Raw genomic sequence first — 19,837 nt, forward strand, 5'->3', positions numbered from 1 at the left:
GCATGAATCTTAATGGAAGAATAGGACAGGCCATTGTGGAACAGTTCTGCTAAGTATTCTAGGATGTGTGCTAGGTTTGCCAGTGTGACATTTGTTCCCTTTGCTGCACTCCAAATGAGGAATCTCTTCCATTTGGCTCAATATGTTTTCCTTGTGGAGGGTCTGCGAGCCTCCAGGATAATGTCCTTAACCCTCTGAGATAAAACAGGTTGGTTTTGTTTTATGCAATTTTCCAAGCAGTTAGCTGCAGCGTTTTTAAGTTTGGATGCAGGGTCTTGTAGTTGTTCTGCGTTAGAAGTAAAGGACATAGAGGTAGAGGCCATGAGTTCGTCTGAGACATGCTTCTCAGTAGCGGGTACCAATGCTGCCTTGGCCAGTCTGGAGCTATCAGAATTACCTTTGGCTGTTCCTCTCTGATCTTCAGTAGAACTTTGTACATCAATGGGAGAGGTGGAAAGGCATATACTGTCAGGGCCTTCCAGCTGAAAGTAAGGGAGTCCACCCTCCAGGCTTGTGAGTGGTATACTCTTGAGCAGAATTTCTTCAGTTGGTGGTTGAGTGGGGAGGCGAACAGGTCTATCTCTGGCATTCCCCATTTCTTTGTTATGGTTTTGAAGATGTCTGGATGCAGCATCCATTCGTGAGCATCTGTGGTAGTTCTGCTTAAGCTGTCTGCTAGTGAATTCTCTTTTCCTGGTACGAATCTGGCCTGCAGTTGGATGTTGAGATTCAGGCCTAAGTTCCACAAGTCCATTGCCATCCGGCATAGAGGGTATGAATGTGTGCCTCCCTGTTTGTTGATGTACCACATGACTGTGGTATTGTCCGTCCTTATCAGGTGTCCTTGCTGGAGGAATGATCTGAATGCCTCGATTGCATGCTTCACTGCCAGCATCTCCTTTAGATTTATGTGTAGATTCAGCTGGTCTTGGGACCATAGGCCTTGGATACACTTGTCTTCCATGTGTGCCCCCCAGCCTAGGTCTGAGGCGTCCGTGGTGATGGTCTGCCTTGGATGTGGTTTGTGGAAAGGCAATCCTCTGTTGATCTGGCAGGCCTGAGCCCACCACAGGAATTCTTTTTTCAGGCATGGAATGATTGGTATCAGGGTTTCTAGACTGTCTGTGTTGAGACCATACATTTCTTAGGTACCATTGTAATTTTCTCATATGCAGCCTGGCATGTGGGATCAAGATTATGCAAGATGCCATGTAACCCAGGGCCTGCAGGACTTTCCTTGCAGTAAGCTGAGTTTGTCTTGTTAATGCCATGAAGTAGACTGGTAGTTGCTTTTGTTTTTCTTCTGTGAGAAAAGCCATCTGAGTTATTGTGTCCAGTTCTGCACCCAAAAATGTTATCCTTTGGGATGCCACTAGTCTTGACTTTTGTATGTTGACTGTGTATCCCAAGGCTTGCAGCAGTTGTATGACATAGGCCAAATCCTTCATTATTTTTGTCTTGTTGTCCGCTTGTATTAGGCAGTCGTCCAGGTATGGGTAGATTTGAATTCCCTGAAGCCTGCAATGTGCAATTACTGATGCCAGGCATTTCGTGAATACTCTGGGCGCAGTAGATAAGCCAAAGGGCAATGCTGAAAATTGATAATGCTCTGATCCTGCAAGAAATCTGAGGTGTCTTCTGCAATCTGGTCGTATAAGGACGTGCAGGTATGCCTCCTTGAGATCTAGAGTCACCAGCCAAGACTCCTTGCCCAACATGGGAAGAAGTTGCTGTAGGGTCAGCATCTTGAATTTTGGAACAATGAGATATGTGTTCAGTGCGGACAAGTCGAGAATAGGCCTCCATTGATTTTCTTTTCTTGGTACAAGGAATAGTCTGGAGTAAAATCCTTGGCCTTGTTCCATAGATGGTACCTTTTCTATTGCTCTCATCCTTAGTAAGCTGATGATTTGTTTTAGAGCCTCTGATTTCTGGCTTGGTGGAAGGTTTGGCATTCCTCTCTCTTTTGGTAGAGTGTGGAAGTGAAACCTGTAGCCTGTGTCTATTGTTTGCAAAGTCCATTTGTCTCCTGTAATGCAATGCCAGTTTTTTGAAAATAAAGCTAGCTTTCCGCCCAAGGGTGCTTCCAGTTGTTCCCTGGTAGGCGGAATCAGAGCCAAGTCATTGTGTCTGTCCTGTGGAAGTGGTTGCAGTCGCAGCTGTGGCGGCACTTCTCTGGTTGGCAGGTTGCCACTGACGACCCCTGTAGGCATCCCCTTGATTGACCTCTGCCTCTTGGGCGTCTATTTCTGCCTCTCTGTGCTCTGGAGGTGTCTGGAAAGGACCAATTCTTTGAAGGCCAATTTCTGCTGAACCTCGGAGGTTGGACCTGCAGAAAATCCTTGACTGTTTGGACAGATTTTGCTTTTTCTTCCACTTTCTTTAGAACCTCCTGTGCAGGGGAGCCAAATAAACTTTGTTTCTCCATAGGGGCATCTAGGAGTTTAGACTTAACATGGTCTGGCAAGGATTGTTCTTTTAGCCAGGCATGCCTTCAAATCACTGCTCCAGTCATAGCTGATCTAAATGAAGCCTCCAGTGCATCATAACCACATTTTAAGAAATGATTACTGACCTGCTGAGAGTTGTGTACCAAATCCTGAAGGGACTTACGGTCTAAAGGTTCAGGAGAGAACAGCTTTTTATTCAGCTGATCTAACAAAAATTCCTGGTACTGTATCATGTGAAATTGACAGCTGAAAGCCCTGGCAGAGAGTAGCAGATGTATAAACCTTTTTACCCCATCTCTCTAATGCTCTTGATTCTCTTTCAGAGGGTAGGGGGTTTTTGGCAGAGGCAGCTGCAACACCTTTAGGGCCCTGAGAAATGGTTTCTGGGTCTGCAGCATGGGCCTTATACAAGTGGAAGTGAGAATCCGGGACCCTGTAGTATCTGTCAGGTTTGGCAGGGGCCGGGGGAAGAGAATCAGGGGCAGTACTGGCATCATTGTATGCATCATAAACAACTGATAGTACAGGTGGTATGGCTAAAGGCCTATGCTGTGGTAAGTGTAAAAAAGTCCTTAGCCTTTTCCTAGAATCAGAAAATTCCTGACCCTGCCATTGGAAGGGTTCCCTCATTGAGTGCAGAGTTTCCCCAAATGAAAATTCTTCTGGAGGGGAGGCAGAAGGAATGGAGTCTTCTGCATCAGAATCCTCATAAGGTGAGTATGGTCCTTCCTGATGGTCAGATAAATCTGAACCATCCAAGGAATAGTCAGAGGAGAGAGGTTCAGGGGGTTCAGTCCTAGGCCTCTTTTCAGGAGGGGGTTGTGAGGCCCTGTCTGGGTGAGGTTGGGATCCCCTGATCTGAGAAATAAGGTCCTCAGCAAGGCTGAGAATCTGAGAACTTGAGGTAGGTCTGTGAGAGGGAGCTTTTTTGTAGGTAAGGCCTTGGAAAGTTTAGCTGCTTTAGCCCCGGAGAAGACCATGATAGACATAGAAGCAGGGGGGTCTAGCTGTCCCACGTGCAGGAGTAGAGATGTCCAACGGAATGGTGTCGGACAAATCTTGTGTGCCTGCTTCTTCAGTAGGAATTTCTGTAGCCGACTCAGCCGGGGCCTTTGTGACCTCGGTTGTCGGAGGCATGCTTTCGGCAGAAGGGAGAACCGAGGTCTCTGTTTCAGTCGAAACAGAGACACTCGCGGTAGGCCTAACCGTGGTTTCAGCCGAAACCGCGGGCTGCGAGTGTCTGTCCTTTTCCTTGCGTTTTTTAGCTAAATGTGTAGTCTGAGTCTCCAATGGCATTTTATATGCAAAAGCGGAGCCAAAAAACTTCAGCAAACTCCGACCGACGTCTAAGTGTCCGTCGGTTGAAGGAAACACAGGCTAAACAAGCTGATACGTCGTGGTCTGGGCCTAAGCAAGGAAGGCAGTAAGAGTGGAAATCCTTAGGAGGTATTTGTTTCCCACAAGTTAAACAATTATTTACTTTGTCTAACATCGGCTGAGGCAAGAAAGAGTCCCCAACGGGGTACTTAGCTTTTTTAGAAGTCTTCGGTAGCTGAAATCTCTGGATCTGACTGACCGGCACTTGAACAGCTTCTGCTTCGGGCACCGCGCGGCAAGAAAGACTGAGGAAAATGGCGTCGGCTGATGCCTTTATACCCCAGGAGCTATGACGTCGGGTGAAGTGTGACATCAGCCGAGGCCAGGCCCAGACTTTGGAATCTGGCCGACCGAAGGGCTGCCTGAGGCAGGACAACCCATATGTTATGACTGCAGATGCACCCTTGAAGGACATCCAGACTTGTCGAGGCCAAAATGAGCCAATGAGAATTACTTTGCTCTCCAACCTTATGGCCTTCTTCAGAAAAAGGGGTATTAGAGGAACGAGGGAAAAGGCATAAAGTAGTCCTGAGGGCCAATCGTAAAGGACATCTCTCAGGGAAACCCCTGAGGGGGGATTAGGGCAAAGTAGCTGCTGTACTTGTTCTGAGGCATGCAAATAGGTTGCAGCAAGGCTGGCTCCAGCGATGGAAAATCTCCTTCACCACTCTGGGACTAAGAGACCACTCATGAGGCAGGAGGATGCATCTGCACAATTTTTCCACTATCACATTTGAGCTCCCCAGGATGTGCATTGCTACCAGAAAGGAGTTTGAAGCGATCGCCCATTGCCACACTCTGAGGGCTTCTCAACAATGGGGATACCACTTTGTTCTGCCTCGCTTGTTGATGTACCAGACTACTGACATGTTGTCCAACTGAAACGCAATCATTCCTACAGGGAGGGCAGTTTGAAAGGCTTGCAATGTTAAGAGCACTGCCCTCAGTTCCAGAACACGGATATGCAGATTGGCCTCTATTGGGGACCAAATGCCTTGGACAGGTCTTCCCTGAAAATGCCCCCCCACCTGATATGGGAGGCATCCACGCTAACTATGGCCTGGGGATGAGGTGATACAAATTGTGGGTCCAAAAGAATTTCCTCAGATTCTATCCAAGATAAATCTTTCTTACAACAATTGGCAATTCGGATAAAAGCCACTGTAAGCTTCTAATGTCGAACCTTGCTAGAGGTACTAAAGTGATGGCCCACTGCCATGGATCCCAGTGCCTGTAAAACTAGTACAGTGGGAACAGTGTCGTTGGAAAGAATGTCTACCTGTGATCTTATTTTCTGCAGTCTGTGAAAAGGAAGGGCGGCTATGCCAGAGGTCGTATTCAGGCAGACTCCTATGAAGTCGAAATGTTGGGTTGGACTTGGCTGAGATTTGGCAAGAGTCACAGTTACACCTAGACAAGCGCAAATGCTTAGCGTGAAATTTCTCGTCTGTTCGAGTAGATGCCTGGTGTGTGTGATAAGGAACCAGTTGTCTGAATATGGAAACACTTTGAACCTGTGCAGTCTCATGTTAGCTGCTACTGCTTCCATACATTTCAACACCTGGGGGGCTGTGGTGAGACCAAAGGAGAGAGCCTGGAACTGATAACTGGCTCCCAGCCTAAAGCGGTCCCTCCTGGAGCATTTGTCCATTTTTATGTTGTAGCACGCATCCTGGAGACCTACAGAGAACATCCAATTCATCTTTCCCTAAGAAGGAAAGAATAGACTGAACTGTGACAATCTGGAATTGTCTCTTGAACAAACTTGTTCAGAACACTGAGATCCAAAATTGTTCTCTAGTCTGGTCTTTTTTGATACCAAAAAGAACATTGAGTAGAATCTGGATCCCACCTGGTCTGGAGGGACGTATTGGACGACTTTCTAGCAGCTTTTGAATTTCCAGAGCTGCCTGATCCCTCTGATTGGGTGGGACATCAAGGATCCTTCTTCCTAGTTTTGGGGTAAGGTCGAATGGAATACAGTAACCTTTGGTAATGATCCTCGACACCCAAGCATCTTTGGTTATTTTTTGCCAGGCTAGTGGGTGCAAGGATAGTCTTCCCCAACCGTCTCCAAAGGCAAGCAATCTGGCTTCCTTTCAGGAGTGCTGGTAGGATGCGAGAAGGAATCTCTGGAACCCTGACTTGGCAGGCCACCTCTGCCGCATAGTCGGCATCTTCCATTACAGCTTCCCCTCTGCCCAGAGGGGAGTCGTTACCATGTGTATCCTGGAAAGGGCCTTGGGTCTTCTTGAACTACATTTTCCCGCTTCTCTGGTTTCTAGAATAGGAGCGTTGTGTAGTAGAAAAAACATACACCCACAGCAAATAGGGTTTTTACATCTTTTTCACACCTGGCTAATGTATCTTTCACTTTGGGGCCAAAAAGGGAAGATTCGTCAAATGGAGCACTGACAAAGACTTGAATGGCTCTGCAAACTCACACAAGTGCATCCAGGCATGCCTCCATATGGCTACACCTGACCCTGCTGCCCTAGGTCGTCCCTTCGGTTGCATGTAACATCAGCTTCATGGATGAGTTAGAAACAGACTCCAGGGTGGTAAGCTGGGAGGCTACCTTATCCTGCACCTCATTAAACAACTTCTGCGAGGGTATCATATTTCCTTGATCAGATGCCCCTGAAGTCTAGTGAAATGTACCAAGAAGTTCAACGGCCACAAGGCAAAGGATGAAGCGTAGAATTGCTTCCCAAATCTGTCCATCGTTAGACTCTCGGTTGGGGGGATGAACATTGCAACTTTCTTCTGCTAGTTCCTTCTTGGTGGCTGCCGCAACCACCATGGCATCTACTACTAAACCTTTGGTCCAGTTTCGATGGCCCTGGGGAATGATTCTATGGAGTCAAGGGCCTTCCATTCCCACTGGGCGATCAGTTTAACAAGACCGTCAGCCAGCGGGGTCACCCAAGAGGTAGATGGGCAAGCACTGAAGACTCCCAAGTAAACAGACTCCTCTGGAGAATGGGTTTTGGGACTTCCCGCCACCTGTATTAATATTTCAAGAACGTTTCCAAAGGATATGTCTTTTTGGGGGGGGGGTGACCTGGGAGAACCCTCCCAGTCATCAGTCTCTCTTGTGAAAGACTCCCTCAGGGAATCAAGATGTTTCCTCTTACATGACCTCTTCCAGAGCTTCTGTGGAGGAATCGCAAGAGGTGGGGCCTGTATGGGGGTGTCCTGCAGCTTCTGTGCTCATTGTCCTGGAATGGAGGTTGCAGGAAGCTCTGGATCAGAAGGGATCCTGGGAAAATGCTCCAATGGGGGAGAAATTACTGGAGTCTGCAGAAGACTAGATCCTCTCCAACTTGAAAAGAAGCCCCCCCCCCAAAGAGGGATAGTAGCCCAGACCCAGGAAGGACAACCTTGGAACCATGCTCCCGCCACACACTGAGGAAACAGCCATCAAGATCAAAGCTAAGGAAGAGCCCACAAACTGTGTCATGGAGCTATGACCCCGGGAGTCCCATCAGTTCTGAAGAAACCAAGGAACGCAGGACAGAGACTGGGGCTGAAGATGTGAGCTGTTGGCACCAGGAAAGCCGAAATCAGAGAAGTTGTAGCAGAGGTCTCTAAAGCTGCAGTGGTTAGAGAAGGAATTTCTGGTGGAGTCCTTGGAGAAAAATGCCCATCTCCAAAAGGGAGTGAAGCCAGGGAAGAAGTGGAAAGACCCTCTTGCTATCTTATTAAATGTATATAAAAGTTTTTATACTGTTTTACACTAGAAATTATTGCAGAAACATGCCACTACAAAGAAATTCAATAGTTTCAATCATAACTCTTACACCAATGTGCAAAATGGCAACATCCATATTTCTTCCCATCTCTGCCCAAAGATCAGTCCTAAGGTCCCCTACTCTTCGACATTTTTATTACTGAGCAAACCATAACTGTATCCCAGTCTTCACTCATTCAACATGCAGTCTCTACCATCTGCAATGCCCTACCATTCCTGAACCCCAAAAAACAAGCAGCATGCATTCTTCAGTCAGAGAGCTGCACTAAACCAAACATGAAGCTCATTCTATTTTCCCCAATGTAAATGTCTACCACCACAAACACCTACTCCATTTAAGTTCAGTAACATTACCACTGATCAAGTCCCCCTTACAAAATTACTTGGTATAATTATTAGTGATAAGCTAAAATCTCACTTACTTCCTTGTCTGCTGGGAGGAGAACAGTAGAAAGCAGAAGTTTTGAAGCTCTGTCAGTTGAAATAGAAATGGTGGCTGGGTCTGCAGCTGGACACTTAAGAATTTTGCAGTCTCAGGGACTTTACAGAATCTATCCAGTCTGTGTGGAGCAAGGGGCTTGGAGTCCGGGTTCAGGGATGCTGCTGAAAAGGCATCCAAAAAGGCTGGAAAAATGGGAGGAATAGAAGGGGCTGGCGAATTCATCTGGTTGAGGTCATATCTTTTTGTACCTCAGTCACCTCTGACGATTCCCACTTAAAATGTTCCTTCATTTTAGCTATAGTTTCCCCAAAGGTTAGATCTTCTTCAGGTGAATCTTGGGTCCACAGATTCTTCCTCTGGGGAACCATATCCAAGGGGAGAAGGGGATATCAGAAATGTAGGAGAGTGATTCTTCAGAAGAATCAGAGTATTCTTCCTCTTCCATCTGAGAGAGTTCTGTGGCCTAAGGCCTAGAGCTCAGGACTGGAAATGAGATAGTGGAAGTCCCAGGTGCAGTAGGCCGCAAGGCCATAAAGGCATTAAATAGGCTTTGAGAGAAAATCTGGTGTACTTTCTGTTAACAGGGGACACATGCTTCCTCCTCTTTGTGGGATGGTCTGGCAGGCATCTGAACAGATAAAGGCCTAGGGTCCGATGACTGTAGAGAGACTGAGGGATCTGACTGTCCTACCGAAAGTGCAGGTTCCTCCTCGGTGGAGACCAGCATCCGTAAAGCCTCTATGGACATGCCTTCCATGCAGGATTCTGCAGCTTCCCAAGTACTCGCTGTATCGGGGACAACAGAGCATTCAACCAAGCTGACTGCTATAGGCTGTGTTGGACGGAGGAGGCGCAGTGGCAGTAGTAGGCTTTGCAGTCTTGGCCTTCTTTTTTGATGGTTCGGTAGTTGAGTCTGCAGACCCCTCCATCTGTAATGCTAGCTGTTTAAGACGTTGTTTTTTTAAGTATAGATTAAGCATGTGGAGTTGGCTATGTAAAATTTTGGAAACAAACGTCTGGCAGATGGGGCAGGCCTTGTAGTCATGTGACTTACCAAGACAAAACAAGCACAGATCGTGGGTGTCTGTGAGGTATCCGACGGCCACACTTACACTTGCCCTTTCTGGATGACTTGAACAAGTATTAAACAATGACTGAAAAGAAGGCTCCTCAATGGGGTACTTACTGAGTTCTCAAAAATCCGACAGCCAGGAAGGCAGGAACGCCTGACGCTCGACTAATGGCTGAGAAGTTCTGAGGTCTGGTGCATGCAGATGTCATATTTATGGCCCATGCACAGCTAGCCATGTCAGACATCCCACGTACCGTACAGTGACTGACATCTTTTGTATACTGACCAGATGGTTTGGGTAGCAAGAGAGGAAAACCCATATGTACAGAATACTGCAACATGTGAACAGAAGGACATTTAGCAGTGTATCTTGTAGAGAGGAGCTAAATTCACTACCAACTTGAATACACCACTGCACTGCCACCAAAAACCTAAACTGGCTTAACTACCCAACCTTCTAAAAAACACAACTAAAAACAGCACATAATACTCCAAATACAACAAATGCCCCTCTATTTTCCCTCTCCCACACATTAAAACATAAAACATGCCAAATGCATCAAACCCTCTCGACTCCATCTGGGACACACTTTACACCACGTTTGCTGCTAACACGTGAAACCCCTTTTCCTAGACTCAACTAAATCAACAATGTCACATACCTTAAGAAAAAGCTGAAAGCATACCTATGAATGCCACCTAGACCACTGCATTTACCCTCCAATCTAAATGCAATCTTACACATTCATTACCCTCTAGTAGAATTTACTGCTACATATCTCCAGTTTACAATCTAACCCACTTACTTGCCCACAATCACTGCACCTTCTCTACCTAAACTCCTTTCCCAACACTTTCCCCAACTTCCATCATTTACACAACTCAAACCTAATGTACTGTAAAATTTTCACTTACTTTGTGGAAGTTGAAAGAATACTAGTTCACAAAAAAAAAGTCTCCTCTGTACACAATGAATTGCAATTTCTGAGAAATGATAATAAACAAGCATGTTTTCATTTTTTACATGGCTGTTGCTCAGTTCTATCATGTGGAGCTTTCCTCCCTAAGCTTCCACTGAAGAAGGGCATTTTACCCAGCTGGTCTTTCCCAGTAAACACAAGCAATAAATAAATATTTTGTATAGAAGAAAATTAAACCTGCGATTTTAAGGCAGCTTAGTTCAAGCTGCCCAATTGTTTGAGCACATGGAAGGCACCCTGAAGCTGTGCAAACTGTACGGCTGTTATCTTTTGGCAGGATATAACCTATATAGCTAAGGCTACTACAGCAGGAATCAATATGATAAACATCAAGCATGTCTACAGATAGTGGGATTTTCCTTTAAAGTAAAAAGTCATGGACATTTAGAAGAGGGTTGGTAGGTATTTAGCAAAGAGCTGAAATACTGGTACGTCCTTAGGGGACCATTTGCATATAGTCTGTGGGTCTCAGTTACATGGAGTTTGAAGTAATACACCAAAAAGACTCTAGCTTAGCAGGATTTTTTTGCAGTTTTTACTGAATTGTCTGTAGGACTTTCACACTTTGGGTAGGTGTGTATTTGTATGTGTATGAATGAATATATGTATATGAGAGAAAGAAGCGTAAAATATGCCAAATCATGCTACACTGTGCCCAAACTTTGACGGACTATAAGTTCCAATGCAAAAGTCTCTACACTGCATTTTCTATGTTAATCAAGATTAAAAAAACAAAACAGCATATCCCATATCATAATATAGAAAGACACTTGCTTCTACTTCACCTGGATGCAGTGTACCCCTGACTCATACCTAAACTAAGGTGGCACACAGACTGTCAACATTTAGCACTATATCCTGCTCTTTAAATTCAATACTGAACTAAAACATTGTTTTCTAGAAGCATGCTGCTTCTCACCTCATCCAACAGGTCTTCAGAAAGTGTACTCAAAAAGAATCAAACGGTGTGCAGACAATGTACAGGTCTGCAATGGTCTTACCTTTAAGCCAGAGTACAGGTCACGATGTAGTCGCTCCATTATGAGAAGCACAGCAGTACTAGATCCTCCACCATAGTTGTAGTCGATCACTGATCCATGAAGGTCTATGAGGCGTTCATGCTTCGGCAATGATCTGTTGTGGTAGGTGAAACAGGTACAAAGCACAAGTTTGCCAAATGAATTGTGACTTGCCTTGTGCATCCACTATACAACACCTACCTTCAAGAAAAGTACAGCACAACTAAATAGAATTCTCAGTCACTTCAAGCAGTTCTAGAAACATGACTGCACTCCTTAATACAGCTCTATATCACTCTCTATAAGGACTTGAAAATAAATGCACCAAAGAACTCTACAATACTCATCCCAATAAACATAAGTCAGTCCTAAACAATACATGTCAACACAAACAAATGTACAAGACAACCCATAGCACATTCAATCCCCACACTGAAATGCAATAAAAAATTTAATGCAACTTTACTAAAGAATAAAAAATGTGGTACAAAAGTAAATAAGGAAAAGCAGTAATGGAGAGAATCTGGATGGTTAGATTTGTGGTGGGGATGATGGGTAACTGTGGGATTGATCACGGATTTTCTCAAATCATGACTGAGAAAACTGCACTGTTAAAATTCTCATACATCTGTGCTGTACAGTTAAATTTATTGCTATATATACACCTAATGTTAAACTTGCACATGGTTTGGAAAAACAATGACATGCTTTTTGATGTTTCAGTTTCACTCAAAAGATGTCAACTTGGGTTTTAGCAAAGGAAAGGTCTCCTCAAATTACCTGTGGTATAATCCCAGATATTCTCACTAGGGGTAATACGTACTTGACAATGACATGGTTGAAGACAAATTCATCACCAAATGGAATTGGTTAATTCAAGCACCAAGAGAAATTGGCTTTTGAACACACACATTGCACTCAACTACAGGCAATCTAGAGACTTGCCAATTGACCTACAATTTTTCAAAAATGGGTTCTGCAATTAGAGATATGTTAAGTGAAATTCCTGAGATGTTGTGGCTAAGTATCTGTACTGCCTTTTTTTTTTTACACAAGTGATAAAAGTACTGTTTGTATGCACAGACTGATGGGGTGCATAGAATCACGAAAGCTCTGATCTAGTAGTCAATGTTATTTACTGGACTTTTTAAATGCAATAGAGGGACTTTTTAAATGCAATAGAGAGGCAGTCGCAGAAATGGAAAATGGGCACGGCAGATTCTTAACCATGAGACTCATTTTGAGCATCTGTTTATATAAATATATACACATTGTTGCAGAAACACATTTGTGTGCATATATACACAAACAAGCGTCTGTCTGAAAAACTAAGCCAGCTTAAAATTCATATGGCCATCTTCAAAGGCCATTTCTTTCAGTTACGGTTTGCAGGAGTTGGAGCCTACAGTAGCAACCAACAAGCAGTTTTATCCAACTACTGCTCAAAAGAAGCTGGAGCCTACAGCAAGAAATATATACGCATTTGATCCAATTATGGCTTGCAGGGAGATGCAGTCTGTTGTGGCAAGTAACAGGTGTAAGACAAGAAATGCAGTTATAAAAGTAGCTCAACTTAACAGCAGATCCCTGCAACATTTCTTATCCACTGGATTTAAGGCAGATGTTTAACTTTCCAGTTTAAATCACAGAAACAGACCTGAACACTACAAACCTAGTGAAATGGGTTTGCTCATGACTGCATTGCTGGTGACAAGGGCTCAATTAGTGCCCCAAGAATCCAAAAGCCAGCTGGGCAAGATGAACATGAAGAGCTGATGAACAGTTTCATTAGCTTTTTTCAGAACAGCATCAGTCCTGGCGCAGATTAATGCTTTACTGCTACTCTCAAACATACGCACTCACGGCTGTATGAACCTCGCATTCTCTTACGCCAAGAATGCACTCATGCAGAGCAGTCTTGCTTGGGTGCACTGCATACATTAGATAGCCAGGGTTAGGGATTAAAAATTAAGATCCCACAACCCCATAATGGCACCAACATCCTGATAATGTACCTCACTAGAGATGATTCTTTTGCAAATGGAAGCAGTAACAGGAGGTGGAAGAAAAACAATGGACAAATCTTAACAGAAAATCTAGAACTAATCAATCATAATTGCGCAACAGCATGCATGACAATACGCCAAGCATTACTTTTTTCATATTTAGTGTGCAAAGTACAGTTGTGTAAACTTGCCATAAATGTAGATGTTAGAGTGTATTCACTGTTGCAGTCACCACCTGAGGGTTATCCTTGCTGTGGTAGCCCTCAGCCGGCCCGAATTTACCAGAGTCAATGTTATTCTGCTGTTGCCTGTAGTCCGTCAGGTCGTCAGTGCTATAAAGCAAGGCAGCAGACGCCAATACATCAGTTTTTCTTGCCCTAACCCATCAGAAGCACAAGGAAATATGGTAAAGTGGTCCTGGTGACTAACAGCCACCATGGGAAGGTTATGTCCCCTAGGGAAAGAGGATATAAGGGGGAAGGAGGGAGGGAAAACAGGACTGCAACAGTTTATACACTCAAACATCTACATTTATGGTAAGTGTACACAACTGTACTATGTTCTTCATTTCACTGTTACCATCACCTGTGGGAGGATTCCTAAAAGCTGAGGAGAGGGGTGGAAAGATTAGTTAGAGCCCTAGGCATGGGTGAGCAAGCCCTGCAGAACTGCAGAGGCAAACCCTGCCCTAGACTAGGAGAGGAGATAGGTGGTGATGCTTTGTAAAGGAATGGACAGAGGTCCAGGTAGCAGCTGGTGGGAACCCCTCTGAGGAATGTTGTAGAAGTGGAGGCTGCCCCGGTGGAATGGGTACAAACAGACTTAGGGGGTGATTTCCCATGTAGTCTGCAGCAGAAATGGATACAGTATGATATCCATTTGGAAATGATTTGTTTGGAAATGGGCTTCCTCTTTGGCCCTGGGGAAAAGCTGACAAGAAGCTGGTCTATTTTTCCTGAAGAGTTTAGTATGATCCAGGTAGTATCAGAGTTGTCTGTGCACATCTGAGTGCAGAATTCTTTCCCCCTTGTTTTGAGGGTTAGAAAAGGTGGGTAGATGTATGGCCTGGTTGAGGGTCACATCAGATACCACCCTGGGCAAAAAAGAGGGGTTAGTCCTCAGGGAGACCCTGTCTGCATGGAAAATGAAGGGTTCACGGCCAAGAGTGCCTGAAGTTCAGAAACCCTTCTGGCCGAGGTGACATCTAGTACGAATGCAGTCTTCCACGAGAGGCATCTCAATGGAGGTAAGATTAGTTTTTCTAAAACTAAATTTGGGTCCCAAGCTGGCGTGCGTGGCCTTCTGGGAGGTCTGATATTAGAAGCCACCTGTGAGGAATTGTTTAATCAAAGGATGTGAGAAGAGGGGCTGGTCTGAATTGAAATGAGCTGAAATGACTGAGGCATGGATTTTAATAGAAGAGAAGGAGAGGCTACTATTGAGTAACTTGGCTAGGTACTCTAAGATAAGATGGATGGAAGGTTGTGAGGTACTGCCCCCTCTGGACTGGCTCCAGGACCAGAATCCTTTCCATTTCCCTGCTTTTCTGGTGCTGAGCCTTCTGGCCTTTGATAATGTCTAGGACCAGTTTGCTTAACAGGGACCCCTTGTTTGCTTTTAAAGCATTAGTCATGCTGACAGTTTGAGAGTCTGCAAGTCTGGTTGCAGCATTCTCCCCACCCCCACACACACCTGAATCAAGGTGTCTGAGATCAGGGGAAGCTGCCTGGGAGGCTGTAATGTCAGGCTGCGCAGTAAGGGATACCAATGCTGTCTGGGCCAATCTGGAGCAATGAGGATGACCTTTGGTGTCTCCTCCCTTATCTTGATCAGTACCTTGGGAATAAGAGGCAGAGGAGGGAAAGCTTACCCAAAGAGGGAGTTCCAGGGGAAGGTCAAGGCATCCACCTTCCACGCTAGGTGGTGATGCTCCCTGGTACAGAATTTTTTGAGCTGATGGTTGAGGTGTGAAGCAGAGATCCACCTCCAGAGTTCCCCACTCCCGAAAGACTTGCAAAAAGATTTTTCTGTGGAGCTGCCATTCGTGGGGGTCCAGCAAGTTTCTGCTTAGGTGGTCTGCCAGGGTGTTGCCCCCTGGAAGGTATTGGACAATTAGGTGTAAACCCATGGAGGCGGCTGTCATCCAGAGGTTTATGGCTAGCCTGCACAGAGGGCAAGATCGGGTCCCCTCCCCGTTTGTTGATGTACCACATTACTGTGTTGTCTGTTTTGATAAGGAGAACCCCTGGCCTGAAATGGGGTTTGAAGGAATTCAGAGCCTTTTGTACTGCCATCATTTCCTTCTGACTGATGTGTAAGAGAAGGTGCTGGGCATCCCAATGACCTTGGGTGCACCTGCCTGCTAGGTGAGCACCCCAAGCAATGTCTGAGGCGTCAGTGGTGATGGTCTGGCTGGTATGGCGGAGGATGAAGGGAAGACCCATGTTTTTGGCACAGACCCCTGCCCACCAGAGAAACTCGGCCCTTATATGGGGGATCAGTGGGATAGAGGTCTCTAGAGGCTGGGAGTGCTGACACCAAAGGCTCTTTAGATACCACTGAAGTTTTCTCATGTGAAGCCTGGCCAGAGGAATCAGAAGGACCGCAAGATGCCATGTACCCCAAGGCTTGCAGCAACTTCCTAGCAGTGAGGTGACTTCTGGAAGCCAGCTGGGTAAAGTAGAGAGGCAGGAAGCTCTGCTTTTCTGGGGATAGGGAGGCCATTTGGGATGCTGTGTCCAGCAGTGCTCCCAAGAAAATGATCTTCCTGGAGGGTGTTTGCTTTGAATTCTTCTTGTTGAGGGTGAACCCTAGGGAAGTTAGGAGGGTTTTGACAAAGAAGGTCCTGGAGCAGCTTTTCTTTGCATTCTGTCTGAATGAGGCAGTCATCCAGATAAGGGTAAATCTGCACATTTCTCTGTCGGCAAAATGCTTTGAGTGGAGCTAAGCATTTGGTGAATACTCCGGGTGCAGTAGATAAGCCAGAGTGTAGCGCAGAGAACTGAAAGTGTTGCGAGCCTGTTCTGAAGCACAGGAATTTCCTGCAGGATTCCCTTATGGGTATGTGGAGGTAGGCATCTTTTAGGTCTAGGTTCACTAGCCAGGCATTTTTTGTCAGCATAGATGGCAGCTGCTGCAAAGTTCACATTCTGAATTTGAGGACCACCAGGGAGGTGTTCAGAAGATAGATTCAGGATCCAGGTGCCCTCTTTTCTGTGAGCAAGGAATAGTCTGGAATAAGCAACTTTGCCCGTTGATCTGAGGGGACAGGTTCTACTGCCCCCTGGGATATGAGAGTTTGTACCTGCTTCAGTGCCTCTGCCCACTGATTTGGAGGCAAGTCTGGGTACCTTCTTGGAATTGGGAGTTCGTTGAAAGAGAATTTGTATCCCTGAAAACTGATCTTTAAGACCCATTGGTCCTTTGTTACAGAAAACAAATTTTCTTTGCAGAGGGAGAGCCCTCCTCCTAGCTTCTGGTGACTGAAAGGCGGGCACAGGGGAGAGAGGGAGTCATTGAGATTTTTTGCCATAGAAGGGTGTCTTAGAACTCCCTGCCTTTGGAGTGGAAGTGGTCCACTGTTTGGTTCTCTGCTGCCACTGAGATAGGGGCCTGGGTGGTCTTGTCAAAGGGGAATACCTTGGCCCTGTCTGCTAGGTGCAGGGAAGGACCAGTGCTTAGAGGGAAAGTTCCTGCTGAACTTGGGAGGTTGAACCTGAAAGAAATCTTTTACTGTTCGCATAGATTTTGCTTTGTCTTCCATCTTTTTAAGCACCTCTTCTGCTTTTACTCCAAACAAGCGGTCCTTATCCAGGGATGCATCAATTAGTTGAGACTTGACATGATCAGGGAGAGGTTATTCCTTCAACCATGCAGGTCTCCTAATGACCGATCCTGACACTGCTGCCCTGCCTGAGGCTTCTAGGGCATTATATCCACAGTGTAATGAGTGTCTGGCCACTTAAGTAGAGTGCAGTAAGTCTGCTGTTTCAAACTGGCACAGTCAGGAAGGGTTAAAATTTTTTGTTTTAATAGTTCCAAAATATGTTGATATTTTAACATATGGAACGGACAGCTGAGTGCTCTGATAGCTAAGGTTGCAGAGGTGTACAATTTTTTACCCCATCTATCCAGAGCTCTGGAATCCTCGTCAGAAGGAACAAGATTCTTGGCAGAAGTAGTCTTAGCTCCTTTAGGTCCCTGTAATGACCTCTGGGTCTGCAGCAGGATTTCTGTACAGGTACTTGTGAGAATCTGGTACTCTGTAGCATCTGTCAGGTATACTGGGAGCAGGTGGGAGGGCATCGGGGGCTAAGCTGGATTCATGGAAAACATCATCCACCACTTCTAAAACAGGAGGGATGGCCAGGAGTCTGTGCTAGGGCAGATCCAGAAACTCTAAGTCTTTTCTTAGACTGGGGGAAATCCTGCGATTCCCATTGGAAATATTCCCTGAGAGTGTGAAGGGTTTCCCCAAAGGAAAGGTCTTCTGGTGGGGAGGCAGAAGGAATGGATTTCTCTGCATCAGAATCTTCATAAGCAGTCAGAGGTTGTTCCTCTTCAAAATCTGAATAGTCAGATTCCTCAGAATCCTGTTCTGTCAATTTCTGGGGAAGGGCGTCTTTTCCTTTTAGAAGTTGTGGCCTGACTACTCCTGATAAGGGAAATATCCTCCGCCATTTTAAGCATTTGTGCTTGGGGTGGTGGAGCAGGAGCAAGATGGTGGCTAGAGGCAGATTTTCTAGGAGTGGCCTGGCTTCTAGGCCTAAGAGTATCCATCCGTCTTGAGAGAAACAGTAGTCAGATGAGAAGACGTCAGTTTTTGTCTAGATTCGGTAGTGCGAGAGGCCTACTCACAAGCTGGTGCCTGCGTTGTGGCTCCAGATCCAACCGAGGCAGAGACAGCCAAAGGCTCTGAAGACGAATAAGATTTCTGCAGCATACTGGACTCCGAAAGGGTCTCAGTAGAGGCCTGTGCAGATATTGAATCTGGCATCAAAGCGCCTCACTGAATTCCAGAAAACTGATGACCTGCTCAGCAGTAGAGTCGGAAGGCTTAGCCTTGTGTGGTCCGTCTCCATCTCTGCGTTTTTTCGGAATGTCCACGGATTGTTGGCTGACAAACGCCATTTAGGGATGCGAAGACAGAAGATGAAAATACCTGTCTACAATAAGCTCTACGGCAAATGGTTCTCACATTAGAGAGGGTACAGAACCGGCAAAGTACAGTTTTGTACCTACCATAAATGTAGATGTCCGATAGGTATGCATCTGCAGTCCTTACATATGGGTTGTCCTGCCTCAGGCAGCCCTTCGGTTGGCCGGATTCCAAAGTCTGGGTCCGGCGTCAGCTGATGTCGCCCCTTCCCCGACGTCAGAGCGCCTGGGGTATAAAAGTGTCAGCAGACGCCATCTTCCTCAGTTTTTCTTGCCCCAGATGCCAGATGCCCTCTAAGGAAGGCTAAATTTGGTAGAAATACAAAATATTGCAAACATGCACATTAATATAAAACAAATACACCATAATAGATAACCCCAGCTAGCTATAAGAGGGATAAGTACCCAAGTACCACCACAGAGGGGAAGGAGGGAGGGTAAACCTGACTGCAGATGCATACCTATCGGACATCTACATTTATGGTAGGTACAAAACTGTACTATGTCCTTCAAGGATGCATCTGCAGTCCTTACATATGGGTAGAATACCATAGCTAAGCTGGGGGTGGTAGGCTCTAAGAAAATGATGGTGTAGCTAAAATGCCCTGCAGGACTGCCATAGCAAAGCCTGCTCTGGATCTGGAATATAAGGGTAAATTGTAATGCTTGGAAAATGTATGCACGGAGCTCCATGTAGCAGCTTCTAAAATGTCCTTGGTAGCCACCCCTCTTAAGAAGGCTGTGGAGGTGGCTGTAGCTCTGGTGGAATGAGGTCTGATGTTAGCTGGCACAGCTTTTCCATAAGAGTAGCAGAATCAAATGCAATTTCCTATCCATTTTGAAACTGTTTGGAAATTGCTTTTCCTTGAATGCCTGCAGCATATGCTACCAACAGCTGGTCAGTTTTTCTGAAAGTCTTAGTTCTGTCCAAGTAGTAGCGTAACTGTCTGTGAATGTCCAGGGTATGCAGAAGTTTCTCTCCCTTGCTTTGTGGGTTTGGAAAAAAAGTAGGCAGTTGAATAGCTTGGTTCAATGAGACCCTGGATACCACCTTTGGCATGAATGAAGGATTGGTTCTCAAGGAGACTCTGTCCTGATGAAAAATAAGAAATGGTTGTACTGTCATGAGTGCCTGCAATTCAGATACTCTTCTTGCTGAGGTTATGGCCAGAAGGAAGGCAGTCTTCCAAGACAGGAACTGTAACTCTGAAGATGCTGCTGGTTCAAAGGGAGGTAAAGTCAACTTTTCCAATAAGAAGTTAAGGTCCCATGTAGGCACTGGTGGTTTTCTTGGAGGATTGATGTTTTTAATTCCTCTTAGAAACTGCCTTAGGAGAGGATGAGAGAAGACAGGTGGATCAGTATTGTATTCTGCTGAAATTGCTGAAGAATGAATTTTTATGGAAGAGTAAGAAAGGCCATTATGGAGCATGTCTGCTAAGTATTCCAGGATATGTGCCATGCTCATCACTGTGGCATCTAGGCCCTTTGCGGTGCTCCAAGCGTGGAATCTTTTCCATTTTGCTGAATATGTCTTTCTCGTGGAAGGTCTGCGAGCTTCCATGATGATATCCTTCACT

The 19,837-nt window shown here is 45.6% G+C and overlaps 1 protein-coding gene across 1 annotated transcript in view; it reads right to left on the reverse strand.

Moving 5' to 3' along the window:
• The window catches only part of DSTYK (dual serine/threonine and tyrosine protein kinase), a 1,161,378-nt gene that overhangs the window by 319,363 nt on the left and 822,178 nt on the right, over positions 1-19,837 (reverse strand). The window contains exon 9 of the mRNA XM_044076801.1: positions 11,077-11,209. Coding sequence (XP_043932736.1) covers positions 11,077-11,209 — 133 coding nt within the window. The remainder of the gene's footprint in view (positions 1-11,076; positions 11,210-19,837) is intronic.

The sequence above is a fragment of the Protopterus annectens genome, chromosome 7.part0 (genome assembly GCF_019279795.1).
Source record: "Protopterus annectens isolate FY-2018-M chromosome 7.part0, PAN1.0, whole genome shotgun sequence".
In the NCBI taxonomy this organism is placed as follows: Eukaryota; Metazoa; Chordata; order Ceratodontiformes; family Protopteridae; genus Protopterus; species Protopterus annectens.